Source organism: Neolamprologus multifasciatus, chromosome 3, assembly GCF_963576455.1.
Source record: "Neolamprologus multifasciatus chromosome 3, fNeoMul1.2, whole genome shotgun sequence".
Taxonomy (NCBI): domain Eukaryota; kingdom Metazoa; phylum Chordata; class Actinopteri; order Cichliformes; family Cichlidae; genus Neolamprologus; species Neolamprologus multifasciatus.
In genome coordinates this window covers 32,801,029-32,822,374 of record NC_140441.1, presented here as the reverse complement: position 1 = coordinate 32,822,374, position 21,346 = coordinate 32,801,029, and the positions used below count along the sequence as shown (strand labels likewise).

General features: G+C 40.8%; 1 protein-coding gene and 1 long non-coding RNA gene across 2 annotated transcripts in view; both read right to left on the bottom strand.

Annotated features, from left to right (window-relative positions):
- Positions 1 to 21,346, bottom strand: part of LOC146522629 (uncharacterized) — a 63,627-nt gene extending 42,281 nt beyond the window's left edge. Inside the window, exon 1 of the mRNA XM_085151954.1 lies at positions 19,304 to 21,346. Coding sequence (XP_085008080.1) covers positions 19,304 to 19,468 — 165 coding nt within the window. The 5' untranslated portion in view covers positions 19,469 to 21,346. The remainder of the gene's footprint in view (positions 1 to 19,303) is intronic.
- Positions 821 to 2,278, bottom strand: LOC146522630 (uncharacterized). Its single transcript, XR_014872475.1, has 4 exons — positions 1,995 to 2,278; positions 1,734 to 1,906; positions 1,478 to 1,618; positions 821 to 1,115 (listed from the first exon to the last, which is right to left on the bottom strand). It is a non-coding gene; the product is annotated as an uncharacterized LOC146522630 (long non-coding RNA).

Sequence of the window (21,346 nt, the reverse complement as noted above, 5' to 3'; positions counted from 1 at the left end):
GCAGGTAAGCGCATAGTCCCTCCTGCTAGCCCTCAATGTCTACGTGTATTTAAAATTGAGAGGTGGGCAACGACGCCGGGGGTGAGGTGTACACCCTGATGGTAATTGGGATTCCGTGTAGCGTGCCCACCCCCAAGATCCTATATGTATGTGTAATGAGAGTGTGAGTAATGTGAATGTCTAAGTTGCGGGATAAAATTGAGGCAGAGGCAGCCAGAAGGGGACAGAGGGGGGGGGGTTACCTCCTCTGCACCCTGGTGACACACCCCTACTCCAAGGCCCTGCATGTGTGGGTGGTTGTGGTGGAGCGGGAAGAGGGAGGCAGCTGGAGATGGGGAGGGAAGGAAGGGAGGGGCAAGTGACCCCTCCCTGGGGCCAGCTCCCCCGCTGACCCCAGTAGGCACCCCATACTCCGCGACCCGCCAGGGAAGGGGGGCCCAGGCCCATCCGAACCGGGGACCAGTGCAGCGGCGCCGCCCGGCCCCACAGAGCCCGGGGCAGTCCACCCAACCCCACAACAGAGAAAACTGCACCCACCCCATCATCCACTCATCTTCCAGACTACATAAGACAATAGACGCCCAGGCTGAGATCTTCCTCCACCTCTCCTGTATCTCCCCCTCTTGCAGAGAGAGTTCCTGAGAGAGGAAAGCTCCTGCAAGATGTGACAACCCCCCCCCCCCCCCCCCCCGCCCCCAGTTGAAGAGCCCCCCAGGTGCACTGGATTTCGCCCATAACCCGCCGCGTACCATAAGAACGCCGAAGGTCTCCTTTTGCGGGACGTGACAAAACATCGGCATGTTACGCCTTGGGAGTGGACTTGTTGTCTTACTGGTTTGCACAGACTGAATAATGAAAATTTTAACATTAAATGAGTTATAATTTGTCAAATTAACTGAGGGCTGGGAGGTCAGTTCCTTAATCTGACACTGGAGCCAACATGTCTCCAGTGACAAAAAAAATAGCTGTTACTTACTGGTGAAAGGCTGAGGACAGACGGTGGTGTGCAGGGACTACACTCTGAGAGTGATGCATCTCCATTTCTGCATTTCACTATGTCTCCATCAGGATCAAACATCAACAAGCTCAAATTTCTTGGACAGTTTAATGGAACTCTGAAAGAAAGTTAAAAAAACCAAACAAACTCATTTTCCATTATTTGCATTAATTTCCGTGAAATATCTGACACAATTTTTATATGTTCATTTTGATGGCTGGTCAGTACACCCACAGCCTGGATGCTGATCTGGGTTTATGGTTAAAGTTTCACAACTGCAAAAATTAACTTGAACCAAAGGTTAATTTTCACTTGTAGCATTCTCTATCTTTCTCCTTCTCTATGGTGAAACTTTCCATCTTAAAGCAAATTAGTCTGTGAAAAGCAATGAATTTACCAGACGTGACACATAAAATTGTATGAATGTATGTATGTTTGTATAATTACTAAAAAAGGAATGGAGGCACAAACAGGGCTGACCTGATAGCTGGTATGATAGTGGTCTGTGGTGATGTGTTGGCTTTGCCGATGTCAGAGCGGATCCTCAGTTCCACCAGAGCCTGAATTTTAAATGATATGATGCCATTTTTTATGCCAAAGATCCAGTTTAAGCCAGAGACCCTGCAATAGAAATGAATGACTTTTCAGAGGAGGTTTTTTAATGTTCATTCCCCCTCAGACAACAAAAAACATATTTATGCATGTGTAATTATGTACAGCGTATGTGTGCACTCACGGAATTGAAAATATAGAGTTGCTGGAAAAAAGCTGAGAGATAACTCCTTCAGTTTGGCACCACTCTCCTCTACTGTCCTCATCGACCTTGTCTAAAACAAGTGTCTGACCACCGATGGAGTAGGGCACACTGTACAAGCAGGAGCTGTAGCCCAACTTGTAATAAAGGATGCCCTGCAGATTTACAGTGAAGATGTGTTTACTTAAGCACCTTCAAAATTCACAAAGTAAATATACTTGTCTTTCGAGAAAGTGTACTTACAGTGGAAGATCCTGTTGAAACATTGCCATGTGGATAGTAGTTCACCACTATACTGTAAAAATTAGCCTGAACACTGCAGACCAGCAGCATCAACACCAGCGCAGAGCGCAGCATGATAAATGTGAGAAAGTCTCTGCACAAAAGAAAGTCAAAGTAGGCTGGGACATGTTGTAGTATGAGGAAATGTTTCATGGTTGTCTGTTTGACAGCAATTTGCAGTGAAGACAGGGCTAACCGGTTTGCCAGTAACAAGGAAATTAGATTCCTTTCCACATCGTACTGGGACTTTTTGATATTTTAATTACAAATACTTTGATAAACAAATCAATTCACAGTTCAATTTAGTTTTATTTATATGGACCCACAAGTCACCTCAAGGAAAAGGTAAAACCCTAACAATGGTGCAAACCTTACTCAGCCGCACTGCTAAATGGGACGCTCATCCAGAAGGTGATTGGCACAGCTGGTGACGGATCGATGAGCTGCCTCCCACACAAGAGCACTTCTGCGTGCAGAGGTCGCTCTGTGTCTAAAACATCCGGGAGAGCGAACGTAAGCACACAAGGGGAGGGGAAAAGAAGAGAGACTACCCAAAACACAACACACGGACAACAAACATATTTACAAAGAAACAAGCCCTGGGTCCCAAGACTGCCGCGGGAGGGAGAGAGAGAAAGAGCAAAAACAACAAAAACACATGTTGCCTAATACGGGATCAGCTGGTGAGGCACAGGGACCATGACAATATGTTCATTTCAGCTAATCCTTGATCCTGCTTCTCCATTAAGAAAAATTACAAGCACCCGTCAAATATCCCTTAAATGTGGTGCCTGGATGTGTTCCACTTACTACAATAGCCCCCCTGTGAAGGTGCAATTAACAGGAGGCCCACTTGTGATAACATTCTACATGCATACAACTGGTGACAACATGATTCTACTATTGCTATAGTGATATTGTTAAAATATGTGATCAATACATGGAATAAAGAAATCTGCCGTTACAGCAGCCTGTGGCTTTTCGTCAGACTCTGTGAACGAGACACTCTCATAACACATCGAGTGACACGCAGCACCTGTATAAAGAAAGCCAATTCAGACTGTATTTCCTCAGGAGGCTCAGGTCTTTCAACATCCGCTGGATGCTCCTGAGGATGTTTTATCTGTTTATCTGGGGGCTGGCGCCTATCCTAGCTACCATAGGGTGAGAGTCTGTCGCAGAGCTAACACAGAGAGACAGGTAACCATTTGCAACCATTTGCAATGACGTGATATTTTGGCATTTTGGTGTGAGCACCCCTTGAATTCAAGCAGTCTCACACTCAAATCTGTACTGAATATCCCAATACTATGGACTCAGTGTTTGCTATATGCTACTTCTTTTCATTTATACTCACAAGTGATGTAGTAGCTGGTGGTGTAGTTGATAAAGACTTGTAGGAATAGTAATTAGTGGTAGTTGGTAGTAGTACTAGTAGATTCAAAGGTTAGAATTATAATGCACCTTGAGACGACTGCAATACAAATGAAACTAGACTGAATTTACTAAAATACGTATATTCACTAACCTAATGCTGGTGGGACAAAATGAGGAATGGCTCTAATCACCACCTCCAATGCTCCGATTGATGCAAAATATGTTAAAATAAATTAATATGGTAGCTACACTATCGACATTAAAAGGAATGTTATTTATATAGTCTGTAGGATAAGCTTTCATTTTTAGACAATGTAAATGTCCAACAGCCCTTTGGAAATGCTTGATCATACCTCTACTGTGTCATGAACTGGCTGTGCACAGCAGGCAGGATAGGACCCAAAAGCAGACTCACAGGCAGGGCTGACTCTCAAAAACACAACATAATTACAGGCGTGCAGGTTATACAAAATGAAACAAAACTAGAATTTCAAAACCTAAATGTACAGCGAAACACACGAAGAAATACACATCCATGAATGAGGGAGAATGCGACACTGGACTGAGTGAAACAGAGACGAGAGAGACATGATAGGCAGGGGAACATGTAATGACACACATTATTTATATATATATATATATATATATATATATATATATATATAGATATATAGATAGATAGATAGATAGATACAGATAGATAGATAGATAGATAGATAGATAGATCCGCTCAGCTCCAGCCAGCCCAAGGGGCCTGTTCAGCAGCCTGTCTCCGCTGGAGGGTCTGAGGGGCCTGTTCAGCAATCTCCAGTCTCTGCTGAAGGGTCAGAGCGATCCATCCACCTGCTCCATCGTTTGCGGCTGCCACCCCATTGTCTGGTCCTGCCTTGTCTGGTCGTGTGGTCGTGTGGTTGCCGCCTCATCTAAGTGTCGGCGGCCACCTTCCAGGCTGCTGTCTGGACTTCTTCGCCGCCACAGACAGCCTTTGGACCTGCTTTATCATCGCCATCTTCTACGCGACCAGCCTCAGGACCTGTTTTGTTACCACCGCTGCCTTCCGCGCGTCTCTGTCGCTGGCCTCCAGGTCGACCACCTGAAATGCTTGGACTTCTGTGCTGTCGGCCTACGGTTCGGCCACCTGAGCTGTCTCTGTGGACTCAATTTTGGTTATGGTCCGAGCCCTCCATCTTGGACTCTCCACCACCCACATGGACTATAATCCACTTCAAAAATTCAAGTGCCAGGAAAACAGTAAGTCTTTTCCATCTTCATCCTGATATTCCAGATATGTAGTCCTCCACAGAAAAGGTTGTGGAGCATGATGGTGTGAGAAACAAGACAGGATTAGCTGCAGTGTCACAAAACTCCCTGGCTGTGGATTAGAGCACGGCAGTGCTGGAGGCACTGAGTACAGAACAACAAAGAGTTTTTATTTACAGAAGCACCAGTTGATCCATTTACAAAGTGGGCAAAAGACGGGGAATCCACACACAAACAGGGGGGAAAGACACTTGCAGTCACACACGCTCCAAAGACCACACTCCGTCCACGCTTCACACTCCTCTTCACACTCCACAAGAAACACAAAAGCTCGCTCCAATCCTCACACACTTGATCTATCAGGTAGCACAGGGGCAGGTCCACGGAAATCTATTCACAGAGATACAAAAGGTTACTATAGGAAGATCACCAGGGGCACACGACAATAAACTGAGCTGGGGTTAACACTGACGAGAGTCGGCAACAGTCCAGCAACGAGAAACACAGAGCTGCCATCTTATAAAGGGACTGGAACACTGTTTGGTGATGAGCCACAGGTTTGTGGTTACGACCAAGTGCATGGGCCAAGGGCAAGAGCCCACAGGTGAGCTCCGCCCAGGCAGTGAGAGAAGGAGGGACAGAGCAGGAACAAAATCAAAACAAAAACACATGTAGTCACACAGAGCCGACCGGGTAGACACAGGGACCCTGACAGTCTTTTACTTTTAAAGTGAATGTTCTCTTTTCCTTTACTGTGAGCATTTAAGTCAAAGCAGTTTTTGTCTTTGAAGTATTTACTTTTGCTTGGATGCTGGAATTTCATAGCACAAAATATACAATCACATAATTGACCTGGTCAACTGACGATATCCAAAGATGTTTGTATTTTGTGTTTAAACAGAGGCAGTTCTGCAGGATGTGATAAACCCTTAGTCCTTTTCCATTGTGCCATTTTAAAAGTTTCATTTTAATTACCATTCATTTTAAAAATCATTCATATTAAATAACATTTATATCTTTATTTTCATATAACACATATCAAATCCAAACTGCAAATTACTTCAAACAGAAATTATAAATCTCAAAAAGCGTAATGAAAGTATATTGCACACAGTGAAGAGAATAAAATAAAATTTAAACAATTATTAAAATAAATAACAAAAAATATTTGAACTATACGACTTGCATAAAATAAAATGAGGATAGTAAAAAGTAACATAGTACAAATTACTTAATTTTAGATTATAACAGTGAAAAGTCAGGCTAACATTTTGCTTTTAAAATCTACTCCTAAGTTATTTAAAGAACAGTGAAGACAAAACTTCATTCAGCAGATGAAATGAAAATGTTCCAGAAGTTGTCAGTAGATGTTCATGTTGTGCCAGTAGAGGGCGCTGCAGTTCCTCCAATCTGTGGTTTGCTGCTCGTGAGTCGTATCATCATGTCTTGGGGCAGTCCGTTGGATATCAGCACATTTTTGATCTACAGAGGGGGAAAAATGAAGAGAGATATTCTCACTGATTTTTATTATACATGTGAGGGTTGTTTAGAAAGAAGCAGCAAAGGTTTTAAGAAACTCTGCTCACATAAACAGTTTTTATGACGAAGGGTGTGCCTGTGTGGTTTTGCATGTCTAGCATGTGTGAACAGTTTAAGGTATGACCCCATACAGTTATTTCTCCCAGTGGGGTACTGTAGACCAGGGGCGTCAAATTCACTTTACATCACATTCACTTTCATCTAATGCGGGCCGGATCAGTGAAAATGTCGTGGTCCTGGGTCATGCGACCCAGTGTTTCTGAGGTTCATGATGTTTTGTTATTTCATCTGTATTCCAGTTTCTTTTCACTTATCTAGTTATTCGGCCATGCCTTGTTTGCAGTTTAGTTCATGGTTTATCAGGTTCCCCTTGTGTCATGTCTACGTCTCCATGTTTTACTTTGAAAGAGTCCAGTATATCCCTTGTTCATTGTATTTAGTTTCACTTCCCCTGCCGTGTCATTAGGTTCATGTGTGTCAGCTGTGGCCCCATGTGTGTCCACTTCCCCTAATCATCCCTGTAGGTATTTAGTCTGTATGTTTCAGTTCAGTCTTTGTCAGATCGTCTGTTATCGTCACCATAGTCAAGGTCATAGTGGTTTCATAAGTTTTCCTCTTTGTTTACACTGTGTTTCTTAGATTACTCAGTGTTCATAGTTTCTTCATGGTTATTTCACTGAGTTTCATATTCTTTCAGTTTACACAGTGTTCACAGTCTTTGTTGTTTTCTTAGTTTCGTGTTTTGCTACTGCTTACAGCCAAATAAAGGCTCGCCTTTTGTTAACTCCCACAAACTCCTCTCTGCGTCTGCTTCTGGGTCTTAAAAACAAGCAGACCGGTGTACCCCGCTGTGACAGCAACTCTGTCAGTCTAAAAAGAAGTTAATTATTTTATTGTTTTTTTTGGATGATAAAACAACAATGCAGTGATGACAAATAAAAAAATTGTTAGCATTTCTGGACTTAAATTGGAAGAAATGACAACTCAGTCATAGAGTGGCAGACCATGTACCGTACTTTCTGGAATATAAGCCGCTAATTTTTTCCTAGGTTTTGAGCCATGAGGCTTATACAAAGGTGCGGCTATTCTGTGGATTCTTCCACCACTAGGGGGACTCTAACCAGAATTAGAATAAAAAACAAGATAGATAAAAAATCAATGCAAAGAAGAATACGCTACTTTTTCTTTAGCAGATAGAACACGCAGAAGTTCGTATGATGCAAGTTTTAAGTTGAAGGCCATCGATCTTGCTATCCAGGAGGGAAACCGCGCTGCTGCACGCAAGCTTAGCGTCAATGAGTCTATGGTGAGACATTGGAGGCGACAGCGGGAAGAGCTCATGCAATGCCAAAAGTCGAGAAAAGCTTTCAGAGGACATAAAAGCAGGTGGCCTGAACTTCAAAATGTCCTGGAGGAATGGGTGAACACACAGAGAGCAGGTGGCCGAGGTGTATCCACTGTACAGATCCGACTGAAAGCCAAAACAATCGCCCGCGAAATGAATATTGAAGATTTCAAAGGTGGGCCGTCATGGTGTTTCAGATTTATGAGACGTAAAAACCTGTCCATCAGGGCACGGACCACTCTCTGTCAGCAACTCCCCCCTGACTATCAGGAAAAAGTTGAAAACTTCCACAAATTCGTTGAAAAAAAGATACAAGAAAACTCCATCGGACCAGACGACATAATCAATATGGATGAAGTACCTACCTCTGACCAGGACCGTTAACAAGACAGGTGCATCATCCGTGTTGTTGAAAACAACAGGCCACGAGAGGATGCACTTCACCTGCGTTCTGGCATGCACGGCATCCGGACAAAAACCTCCACCAATGGTGATTTTTAAGCGCATAACTATGCCGAAAGAACAACTCCTGAAAGGCATAGTGGTCAAAGTTAACACCAAAGGGTGGATGATAGAAGGGCTAATGAAGGAATGGTTAGTGGAGTGCTATGGGAAGCGCCCGGGAGGATTTTTTAACCGGAAAAAAGCACTGCTTGTTTTGGATAGCATGAGGGCCCACATCACAGATTCTTGATTCAAGAAAACAAACTCCATTCCAGCTGTGATTCCTGGAGGTACAACAAAGTTTTTGCAGCCACTTGACATCAGTGTAAATCGGGCATTTAAAGCTGCACTATGGGTTGAGTGGGAGACTTGGATGACAAGCGGTGAAAAGTCATTCACAAAAACTGGCCGCATGCGAAAAGCATCCTTTTCTGATGTCTGTCAGTGGATCCTAACAGCGTGGAGTGCTGTGAAAGAATCCACCATCACCAATGGGTTCCGAAAGGCTGGACTGCTGCGCGAAGAGAGCGGCGCACCTTCAGAGCCAACTTCATCGGAGGATGACAGTGACACGGAGAGCGAGACTGATGGAGACAGATGTGATGAAGCACTTCTGAGCCTGTTCAACTCCGACACTGAAGAAGACGACTTCATGGGTTTCAGCGAAGATAATTAAAGTGACTTGTGGTTTCAAATACAGGAAAAATGGAGGTAAATAAATAGCGGTTATTTTCTCTTGGTTCTGTTCCGTTTTAATTAGCAAAGTTGCTGCCGTGTTAAAAGGAATTGTTCGGAAAGAATCTGTTCAGGTACATACATGTACATTTACAGTACAAGATTGTTCTGTACATGCAGTGAATATCTAACTTTTCATCATAGATATCTGCGGCTTATAGCCGGGTGCGGCTTGTATATCTTTTTTTTTTTTTAAATTTTTTAAAAATAGAGCGGATGCGGCTTATATACAGGTGCGCTCTATTGTCCAGAAAGTACGGTAAATTTACAGAGCAGGGTTATCAGATACTGAGGCGCATAGTGTTAAAGGCACTGCATTAACATCTGCACAAAAACTGTGTACCTGGAGCTTCATGTCATGGGTTTTCTTGGCAGATCAGCTCCTGTATTTTTAATGCGTTAGTGACCCAGTGTTTTTGTCCATGTAGTGTAATAAGGAGCCTGCCCTCATTCCCTTTATCATTATGGACCAGTGGTCATAATGGGTGTGTTTTAACTCAGACCACCATCTTTTCTCTTTTTGATAGATAAACTAACACAGAAAGTAAAGCAAAGCTCAAAACACAGAGTTCCCAAACTGGATATATACCTTACATGGCCAACACTATTTTAATCTTTAAAGCAGGATCTTTTGTTCTCTATATGCAGTATTATAGCAACCTGTGTGCTGAGTCAGCAGCTTTGTCAAAATGTCAGAATTTGGCACCCTGGGAATGAGAATGAGTTGGACAGTACAAGGATTTTAGAAATTAGAAGGACTGAATGGGCTCTGAAACAGATCCAAAGACTCGTTTACAATTCAGCCAGTAGCGTTTTTAGTGGGAAAAACGTTTCATCCAAGTAACTTTATCAGTCACTTGGATGAGTGAACAGGACAGGGAAGAACGCTGGTTTGCGCAGGGAGTCGAGGAGGTCTTTTATATGAAAAGGGAAATCTCTGAAACGAGGAGATCTTACATCATCATGCAATCACAGGATCTTACAATGCTGTGATTGCAGCCATTCCCCAACTCTCTGCGAATGGTACTCATATCCATTGATCAATGAGCATTAATCAGTGGTTGTTGATCAATGGTAACGACAATTTGCATATTAATGATCAAGGAACTGACTAGAGATGGCACGATACCACTTTTTAATGTCCGATACCGATTCCGATATCATAAATTTGGATATCTGCCGATACCAATATGAATCCGATATTTTGTAATCAATAAAACTTTTTTTTATAAATATCTTGCTGCATTTTGTAAAAGTTCATAATCAAGTTTTAAAAAACAAGAGACTGAAGCTATTCTGTCATACCTGTATGCAAAAAATACACTGCACCCAAAACATTTTATAGTTCAGCAATACTGATCAATCTAATAAATTTAAACCTACTCAATCCCCCCTATTCTGGTATTTTTCTGGTATTTTAAAGAGTACTTAGTGGAAATATTAAGCAACCTAACTAATAGGGTTGCCAACTCCCAGCAAAAATATTAGGGAACCACCCCCCGCCCTCCACCTCATGACGCTTAATTGACTTTAACTTTAATTTAATGCAAGTGTAAGACAAATGCACAGAAATCAATTATTTTTCTACAATAATTAAATAGATTCAACATCTTTCTTCAACAGAATTGCAGACTGCACAGATGGTACCTTCCCAAAGGAAAAAGTAGTATAGCTTACTGAGGTGTATATATGACTTTTTACTTACCATATACAATAATGGATTTCTATACATTTAATGAGATGGCCACTTTTGTTGTAAGATTCAGATAATTATTTATTCAAAGTTTTTAAATGACATAACAAAGAAAAGTATTTCTTTGTGCCCCCCTCTCCCTGTTAGGACCCGCCCCTGCACAGTTACCAGCTGTCAGCTACTTAAAAAGGGTGTTATTTGTCTCTCGGAAACAGTTCATAACTTCCCTTCAACTCACCTGTTCAGCTCTGATGATTCAGTAAGGACATCTCCTGGTTTTATCTTCAGGTTTCACTCTCACTACATATCCAAACGGACATCATGACCAGCAGCTTTTACAGCTGTGCCTCCAGCAAACCTCAGCTGATTCTAGAAAGTAATATTAAATACATTCTAACAACAGCTGATCACGCTTAAACGTGCTGCTGTTGTTTATCCGCTGGTCTCCTCTTTCTAGCGCAAAGTGGGCGATAAACAAACAAGAAAGACGGACTTGTGGCAGAAAAGCCGATCAGCTGATCATTGATCAGTTTCATGTTTGAAGTAACAGGAGAGGGAGGGGGAGAGAATGAGAGAAGTAGATGCAACTGCACAGCAAAGACAGAATAACTCCAGCTTTGTGTGCTATTTTTTTTTTTATTCTAACTGAATTACGGGAAAAATTGCTTCCTTTTCACCTCAGTATGGAACTCCGATGGCCAGTCTAGCTGTGGCTCAATATCCTTTGTTAAGCTTAACGTGCAAACATGCAAACATTCAGGGATGAACTTACACACTTGCTTTACTTCTCTGGGATTGTTTTCGCCGAGATGAAATGCCGCGGTTAGGAAGCATGTAGTGAGGCTCCAAATGCTCCACCAGACCACCGACAGGTCTTGCAGACAACAGCTCTATCACGTGACACATACTGCGCCGATGCGCCGAGCTAGGTTACGCCAAGTAGCGCGTTTTGTGAGGTGATTTTGTGATACTTTGAATCGGATTACATTTTTTATTTCTCTCCGATATCCGATCCAGGATATCGGTCCGATACGTAATATCGGATCGGTCCATCTCTAGAACTGACATCATAGCCCGTTGTTATCCAGTTGTGCTAATCATGCAAATGTATTGTTTATAAGGTTGGGGAAACCTGCAGTCAGCTGAGCCTGAAGAAATCACTTTGACGAGTAATGAAACATTTGTTCCACTGAAAACGTTACGTCCGGATAAACAGAATCAACTTTGAGATTTCCTTACCTGAGTGATTGAGCATGTTTCAAGACATATTAGCCCTTTAAAATTTGAGCCATGAAATAACTGCAAGACATCTTAATTTTTTGATAATGGAGTGTTTGCTGAATCTTTAGACAAAATACATAAAAATCTATCAATTTTTAATCTGCATATATACAAGTTTTAATTTGTATCATGTTTGCTAATGTGGTGGCAGATTTCTTTTCTCATATATTAATCACATATTTAATCATATTACATTAGTTATAGTAATATCACTTTCTCACTTTACTATAGTAAGAGCACTCCTGCCACTACTTTACATGCATGTGGAAAGTTAACACAGTGAGGCCATTGTAATGGGAGACGTTAAACAGATAGTGAGGCTCATTCTGCTTATCAGGGATGTAAATCTTTAGGTGACGGCCAAGCAGAAAACCCACTTAAACCCACTTCAAATCAAGCTCACTGGGTGTGTTGCAGGTTATTGTTAAATTTTCCACGACACTACATGCGCCATATTTTTGCAATTTAGTCACTAAAAATGTGTCATACTTATAATTTTTTGAGGATAAAAAAAGTCAAGCTGATGATCTAGAAGTCTCAAAAACACATGTATCAAATACAATACCCTGGGCGTTAAAGGGTTAAAGGGTAAATTTGAACAAACACATTTAAAGTCGAAAGGTTTAACGGTTTTTGATGCTTCCCTACAGTCCATATGGTGCAGCTGTTTGACTCTCTGATGGGATTTCTGAATAAATACAAATATACTTACCTGTGTAAGTAAGTCATTTCTATCAATTTTAGACAAGTCCACCAAAGAGGTAATCTTCAATTTGAGAACATCTAGAAACACAAAGACATTGTCATGTATGGCTGTGTATGCTGGGGAAAAAAATCCACAAAATAAACTTTCGAATAACAAACCAAAACTTGAACATGGAAACTAAGAAGTTAACATTGGAAACTAGAAACAGAAGCACTAGGAAACGAGGAGCATGAAACTAGCAACGATGGAAACAGAAAGACAGAAACTTAGAGACATGGGACGACGCGATTGACTGGAGATGCACAAACAGAGGTCAAGCAGAAGAGACAAGAACTGTGTAACACAGGTCAGGCAACAAAACAATACCAAAGAACTAGAAATCACCAAAAACGAACTAAAAGAAAGAACATCAATAATAAAAACATAAACACTGAGTCGCCAGACTCAGGACCATGACAGACATGTTGGAATCCAAAAGAAATCACTGTACTCTATTCAGTTCTCAAAGTTTTCAAGCAACGTCAAGTCTGTTGATGATTTTTTAATTCAGACCAAATACATTTTTTTTCTTTTTTGTGTTAGCAAAAAGAAATATGCACTGTGGATTTTGAGATGGTGGTGTAAAACTCATGTCAACCATGTTGTCCTACATGAAACATTAAGGAGTCATGTGTTTGTCCACCAAGGATTAGTTAGCTTTACTTAATCATCTATTTACTTCCAGCTGGCATTTTGATCGCCATTGTATATTTCTTGCTTTGCTGAGTTTGTTCACTAGTTCACACTGTTGATTGCAAAGGCAACCATTGGGTTTTGTGGCCTGGTGAAAATCACATTTTATCACCTGATGACTTTATTTTGGACTTTTGATTTTGTATGCAGTTAGTCAGTACTGCAAAATTCACTCAATATACCTCAAAAGTATTTTGCTGGTTTTACAAATTGAGAATTGAGAGTATTGTGTAGTGATATAAAATTGGCATAATAATATGAAGTGAGAGTAATATATCTTGTACTGAGACAGTGTAAACATCATGTCATTTCATTCATACTCACAAGATGGTTCACTGGGTGTAGTTGTTGTTTCAGGTGTTGTGGTTATTATTGGTCCTATAAACAGAATTAGATCTTATAACTCAGTTACACTGATCCAGTAAATTAGATTTAAAATGTGGCTGAAATGGTGACGGACTCTACTCACCTTTTACAACAGTCACAATGACACATCGAAGCTCTGAGTGATACTTGGTCCCACTGCAGAAATAGGTCAGTGCAATAGATCTGTTATTAAGAGTACAAATTTTTTCTTTATGTAGTTTCACATCATCTTTCCTTTTCAAGTATACCAGTATACCTCTCCAACACTCCTTAATGATCATGCTTAAACCACCCAAAAACAAGTCTAAGCAGAAAAGTTGACACAGGCACACTTAACAGTAAAGAGAAATCTGAGAATAAAGAGAAATCTGATGATTTGATGTTTTAAATGTGATCAAAATACAATAATATTGACAAAAATCCGACTTGTAGTCTGTTTAGGAAATACCTTGACTGAAAGATGTCAAAGCAAATAATAATAAAGTCTAATGTTTCATTATACAGGCATCTGATTCCATGATAATTTGAAGTACCTTAACCACTGATACTTTGTATCTTAATTGAGCATACTTTCATAACATTTTTTTTTCTTAACAATCCAGCAACTTTCTCCTTGTTATTCCTAGAGGTACTAGTTTAGGACAACCCCGTAAGTTGGCTCAGGTGGTACAGCAGGTCATCTACCAATTAGCAGGTTGGTGGTGGATCGATCCCCAGCTCTTTCTGTCCATTCGCCACAGTATCATGACACTGACTCAGCACTAGGGCTGCCACGATTAGTCGACTAGTCACGATTACGTCGACTATCAAAATCGTCGACGACTAATTTAATAGTTGACGCGTCGTTTGAAGCTTTGTAAGATCCCAAAAGACGCAGGAATAAGTAGTAGGATTTAAGAGTGTAATAACGGACTGAAACAGAAGATGGCAGCACTGCATGTACAAGGACGCCAGCTGCCGTTAAACCCCAAAGAAGAAGAAGCTGTCCCAGAATTCATAGCGCAGCCCAGCTCAGTTTCCAACAATGGCGGCAGCTAGTTAGTTTTAATATTACTCTTATTATTCTTTCTGGGTCACAGAATACACGTTTAACATATTTTCAGGCGAGAATGTAGCTGTGTAAACCTCAAATATCTGCTCAGTTTATCAAGACACCACATATTTTCAAAAGCGCTCAGACATTTTCAGAGACGTCTGTTACCCACCAGCTCGATAGCTAGTCGGGGGCAAGGCTCACTAGAGCCGGTGAGAACACCGGACTCCCGGCAAATCGTTTTCAAACCCACCGCCGTCTTTTGCTACTCAGGTTAAACATGATATATAAGTAGGGTTGCCAACCGTCCCTTGAAAAATGGAATCGTCCCGTATTTAGAAACACTGTACTTTTGCTTCTAAATACGGGACGATTCCGTTTTCCAAGCGACGGCTGGCAACCCTACATATAAGTCACTTAGATAGAGATAGAGATGCTCGAGAATATACTCCGGTGTCCTGTTATATTTTAGATAGCAAGGAGCAGACGGCTGAGTTTATTAAACTTCACCGAAACAATCTGCAAATTTTATCTTGTCTTTGTTTTTAGTTAGCGCATACCTTAAACACTTAAAGCTGTAAGCTAATGATAGTTATATAAGAGCAGATGCATGCTGGCGCAATAAGCTGTACGTTTTACATCCATTGGATGCATGATCTGACTAGTTGACTAATCGCAAAAATAATCTGTAACTAGTCGACTATCAAAATAATCGTTTGCGGCAGCCCTACTCAGCACATCCATGTAAATGTTAGATAGAAAGTAATTTAGGTACAATGTGTTTGTATGACACGTGTCTGTCTGTATGTGTGATAGGGTGAATGAGACTTGTACTAGAAAGTGCTTTGAGTGACTCAAAGCACTTTCAAAATTGATAGAAAGATGTTATATTCTTCTTGTTTCAGCTGCACCTTTTACTGGTCACTACAGCAGAAGATTTACATTCATCTCACTCTGTTTCTAACATCTTCATCTGTCACACCAACCCTTTGGATGTCCTCCTTCACTACATCAGTGAATCTTCTTAAGTCTTTTCTCTCTTCTTCTCTTTGGATTTCAAGTTTACTTTGAAACTTTTTCATTTCAGGAATTTCAACTGCTGCAACTTTCTACAGAGTCATTTACATGAAACATGAGACTGACCGAGAAACTGCCTGGACAGCAAAACAGATGGGGAGGCTTTGTCTGTCTTCGCTTTCAGATGGTGTCCATCTTAGGGTGAACTGTCCTGGTCCTGATGTACTGCTGATTAAATTGTACGGCCTGCTGTAGAGCAGCTCAGAGACCCTTCAACAAACAAAATCAAATTGTGTGTGTGGTTTTTTTTTGTTTTGTTTTTTTCAAAATCTCCACATCTGCAAAAAGAGCATATTTCTTTTGTTTCCCAACAAGAACACAGATTTTATCTGGCCATGTTTTATTTCTCAAACCAACCAACCTTGGAAGCAGGGGCGCTTTTAGGCCATTTTTAGGGGTGCTGAAGCACATCAAACATCAAACTATCAAGAATAATGTTGGATCAGTGTTTCAATATTTATATCTTTTATTAGATGTTCATGTGGTTTGGTTATTTGCGTTTTGGTTGAAAGTACACAGAGAGAGGACTTTTTCATTAGTGACCATAATAGTATATTTTTTCATATTAATGGCCTGCATTTGTATAGCGCTTTTCTAGTCCTTAAGGACCCCAAAGCGCTTTACACTACAATCAGTTATTCACCCATTCACACGCACATTCACACACTGGCGATGGCAAGCTACATTGTAGCCACAGCTGCCCTGGGGCGCACTGACAGAGTCATTTTTTCATTTAATTGAATACAATCTATTTGTGTATGATTGTCAGTCCAAAGAGGGAGAGAGGAAAGATGGGAACGTGAGGAGAAAGTACAAGGTCAGGAAGAAACCGGTAAGAAAACAGACAGGGATACCTGGTTGAGAAGGACCATGGGTCAAAGCAGACTCCAGCACCTGGCTGTGATGTCAGTTGAGAAAGAGGCGCTTGAGAGAGTTGACCACCAAAATGTGATAGACAGATTTGCCAACCTCAAGGTGAGGCGACATAGGTTAAAATAAAAGAAAAAAACTGCAGAGCCATAGTAGTATCTGCAGTAAAGATCTTTTCATACATATTATACACTGCACCACAGGCAAAGTTGCCTCCATTTTTATAAAAAAAAATATTAATATTTTGTACATTTGTACATTTCAAGGACTCGTCTGTTTTTGGAGTGTATTTTTATGTATCTGTATTATATTATACATACACATTAAAAGTGAATCTCTGTCCAAAAAATGCACTCAGTTTGCTTTTTACTCACTGTGAGCATCATTCATTATTCTCCCCCAGTAATTAACGTTAGGATATGTATTTTTTTCACTCCAATCCATTCTTCTTTTGCAGCATTTAAATAACCTTTATCAGATTTGTAAGAATTTTAAGTATTATAAGAATCTTATGATTTAATAAAGTGCAGACTTGCACAGAGATGGTAAAATTATGATGACTGAAAACGGAGACAAAGACAACAGACGACGAAGACAGGGGAGGAACAGGGGTTTAAATGCACCAAGGAGACAGTCAGAGAGAACCCAGGAGAACTAGAGACATGCAGGGACTAACAGAGACAGGGAAGAAGTCTCATCGTGACGAGTAAAGTTTATCTTGTCTGGCTTGGCAGCTCTCTGGGTGCTCAGCACCCCCAAAGCTCTGATCCTAGAATCGCCCCTGCTTGGAAGTGTTTCATGTTGCCTTACTTTTAATGTTTACTGTTGTTTTACCTAATCTTTTTGCATTCATGTCCTTACATCTGTGAGGCATTGGCTGTTTCATTTACTGTGTCGTCGAACTTGACTTCTGACTGTAATCTTGTACATCAGCACTGGAGTTTTGTAATAATAAAGATCATCTCACATATGTAACCTGATAACCTGAAACATATGTCAAATTTGCATGTCACTCATTTCTCTTAGATTCATGACTTTGAGGCCTATATTTCATATCTACCCATAGGCTGCTCTGAATATAATATTTAAACTTTTACATATTTAACTGTGTTTTACTTACGTGGAGTTAAGTGCCTCTGCAGTGATGTTAATTTCCAGAGTCTGACTGACATTGTTGTAGAGCTGAGCTCCGTTGGCTGGTGTTGAAGGAAGAAACTTGGGCAGAAAGAGTCTTTCTGTGCAGGATGGCACTGCAGGATCAACTGGATGAATAGAGAAATGTTAAGGTGATTCTCATAGGATGGAAAGATGATCCAGAGTAAAATATCTGCTGGACAGATTAATATTTGTTGGTCCAGAGAATCAGTCCTGATGACACTGGTGGTCAAACATCTCTGTACATCAGGCCGAGCACTAAGTTCATCAGCAGCAGCTCTTTAGTGCTTTCATTGTAAGATAATGAAACGTATATTGGTACCTTTCAAAGCAAACTGAATCGGTATTTTGCTGATGGCATTGTTGGTAGTTATTGTTGTTTGTGTCCCGCTGGTTTGAGTCAGAGTGATGGTCTGTCTGGGGAAGTCCTCCATCACCAGCTGTACTACATACGAACCTTCATTACTGCTGCTGGTGGGGCTGAATGACAGAGTACAAGAGGACTGCAAGAGGAGAAAAATGGGCTTGAAGTCAAAATAACCAAAATGTTTTCTGTCATGTAATTAAATTGAAGGCTATAAATAACTGCTACTTCTTTTGCACAAACTTTCACTTCTACCAAATCGATATCAATTGTAATTCAATTAAAAAATTCCCATCACATTATTGCGTGACTGTCTGTGCCAGCTTTTAGTCTTTGCCTGTCTCATCTGACATGAGAGTAATAGTCATTGCTCACCGATGAGAGGCTGAGGACAGACGGTGGAGTGCAGGGGTTACACTCTGAGAGTGCAGAGTTTCCATATCTGCATTTAACTTCGTCTCCATCAGGGTCAAACATCAACAGGCTGAAATCTCTCTGACAGTTTGAAGGAACTCTGAGAGAGAAACAAAGATTGTAGCTCTATTTGCTGTATTCATTTTAATGTAACGAACGGGTGATAAATACTTTGTTAAAAAGATTTTAATATGAAAGGGATGAATGTAAAATATGAAATATAAAAGAAAACTAGGGTTACAAACATAGACACACATTAAGTGGGCTTACCTCACAGCTGGTAGGATGGTGGTCTGAGGTGATGTGTTGGCTTTGCTGGTGTCGGACCGGTTCCTCAGTTCCACCCGAGTCACAGCTCTCCATAATATGATGTTATTGATGTTTGATATCCAGTTACCACTATTCAACCTTGATAGAAAATTCAGTTTTCAAAGTCTGAACATAACATATTTTAGTAAATTATTAGTTTACCACTAAGTTTACCAGTCACTCATCAAAAAGACTGTTTAGTGAAGCTGCTGATGTTTTGGGGAAGTTGTTTTGTCGCCCTTCACTGACAATTTAAAAATGTTGTAACAAATGACTTTTTCCTGTTGTTGTACACTCACCAAAGTTCAAACAGAGCTTTGCTGGAAACCCGTTGAGTCATGATTCCCTCTGTCTGACACCAGTCTCCACTGGTCTCCTGTTTTACCACGTGTAGTGTGTAGGTTCCAGTCCCACAATCACCACTGAGGCAACTCCAGTTATCAAATGTGCAACCATGGAAGTTCAACTTATACCGAAGAGTCACCTGTAGAGTTACAGCCACAAAGTGTTTACCTAACATTTTCAAGTATTCAAGTCCCTAAATTATTTTAAGAAAGAAAATGTATGTACTGTAACAGATCCATCTGCAAAAGTGTCCTTTGGGTAGTAGGTCATGACTGTGCCTAAAAAATGTGAAGCCTGAGTGCCACAAACCATCAGCAGCACCAACAATGTCTCAGAGAGCAACATGATGAATGTGTGTCTCTGCACAAAGGCAGAAATCACTGAGAACATCTGTACTTCCAAAGACAGCCTCTCTTTCACTCTCTGTCCTTTTGTCTGATGTTTTTTTTCCCACACGGAAGTTGATTCAGTTTGTAAACCAGAAAATTACCTGGAATGAGGAAACATGTCTTTCATAGATTACAATCAGATGGTGATTGCACTTAATGCAGTTATCTAAACCACCTGTCAGGACATATTTTTTGAGTATGGTTAAATAAAGTTGTTTTGAATTTGTCAAAACATTTTCAAAAACTTTTGTCACACATGTTGTTTTTAATTTCATCTTTTAGTTGTAGTAGTGATTGACACAGTGTCAATTGGTTTTGTGAGACAAAAGTTATTTACGTTCATAACTAGGGTGACCATATTTTGATTTCCAAAAAAGAGGACACTTGGCTCAGTCATGAAGAACTTGCTTAAAGAAACATATTTAACATATTTAAACGATGCGTTCTTTGTGTGGTTAATGAATTATGAAATAAAATATGTGATATAGGCTTTTACAAGTCAAGAAATGCAAGAAAATAACTTAAAAGTGTCTGGAATTAAATAATGGTACAGAAACAATGCCTCATCTGCATAAGAAAACTTACCAGTGATAGGTTTGTAGCATAAACCTATTCGCTGGAACGTTCAAGACAATTCTACTACACAGCAAAAACAAGACACAAGTAGGCAAAGCTCTTTATGTTTCTCGTGCACGAGAAAGACCAACTGGACAAACGCCGTTCCTTCGCCTGACCTCAGTCGCTCTCGTCTGCTCCCTCGTAAGACTGCTCTTTTATTGAGGTTACATGAATATGCACAGGCTCATTAACATAGGTACACATGTGAACAAAGGGTACCGTCTGTGTGTGTGTGTGTGTGTGGGGGGGGGCAGAGTGTGACCCCATAAACGACTTCCCTAAACCTGCTGGTCTGGAAGTCCAGCAGTCCGTCTAAACAAAAGGCACTAATACTAAAACAGATATAGATTTCCTTGCTCTACCAAATATCAGTAAGAGAAGATATAACCTCTCTCATGACCTTAAGCTGTGTGTGTGTATGCCAGAACACTCTGGAATGCACACAAAGTCTTTGCAGACTACTAAGGATCACACATCCTATCACTACACAATCGATTATACACCTCTAAGCATATATGGTTAAATATTTCTAAGCATAAATGACAATCAACGATATAACCCTGACAACCAGCACTGGGTCGGTACGAGGGAAATTTCTTTTGCAGTTCGTCTGAAAAGATGCACTTGCACTTTTTATAGTTTTTATAAATCATTAGGCGCGTTGCTGCGCCCTGTTTGGGGATGACGTCACACACATGGCTCCTCTGTCGGAATATAGGAATATATTTTTATCAATCTCGAAAAACCCCCTTCGAACGGAACGTGAAAAGAGGACATATCTGGGGAAAAGAGGACGGTTGGTCACCCTATTCACAACAGGTCACAGAGAGTGCAAGCTCCATGTGGTGCAACAGATCAAAAAACTCACGTTTCGGATCGGACCACGGTTTTAAGTCACGGACCGATTCCATTTTCGGATCAGCAGAAAAAGAAAAAAGAAAAGACTAATTTAACTACATTTTTTTATTTAAGTATTTCTCCCCCATGAAAAATCATTCAGGTCAAGACTCATTCCACACAATTTTATAAAAACAAATGAAGGTGAACTATAGGGCATTATGGTAAGATGAGGGTTAGGGTTTCCACCACGTCAGTGGATCACCATTGACTGGAATGCCACTTGCAGCCACATAGGATGCTACCTCTTCTTTGATGGTGTCAGCAAAACATCTTTCTGTGCAAAGGTCTCGCCAAAAAGCTGCGCCATTGCCGACTCCTTTGGAGGAAGACATGTCTGCTCCTGTTGGTGCTGCTTGACCCT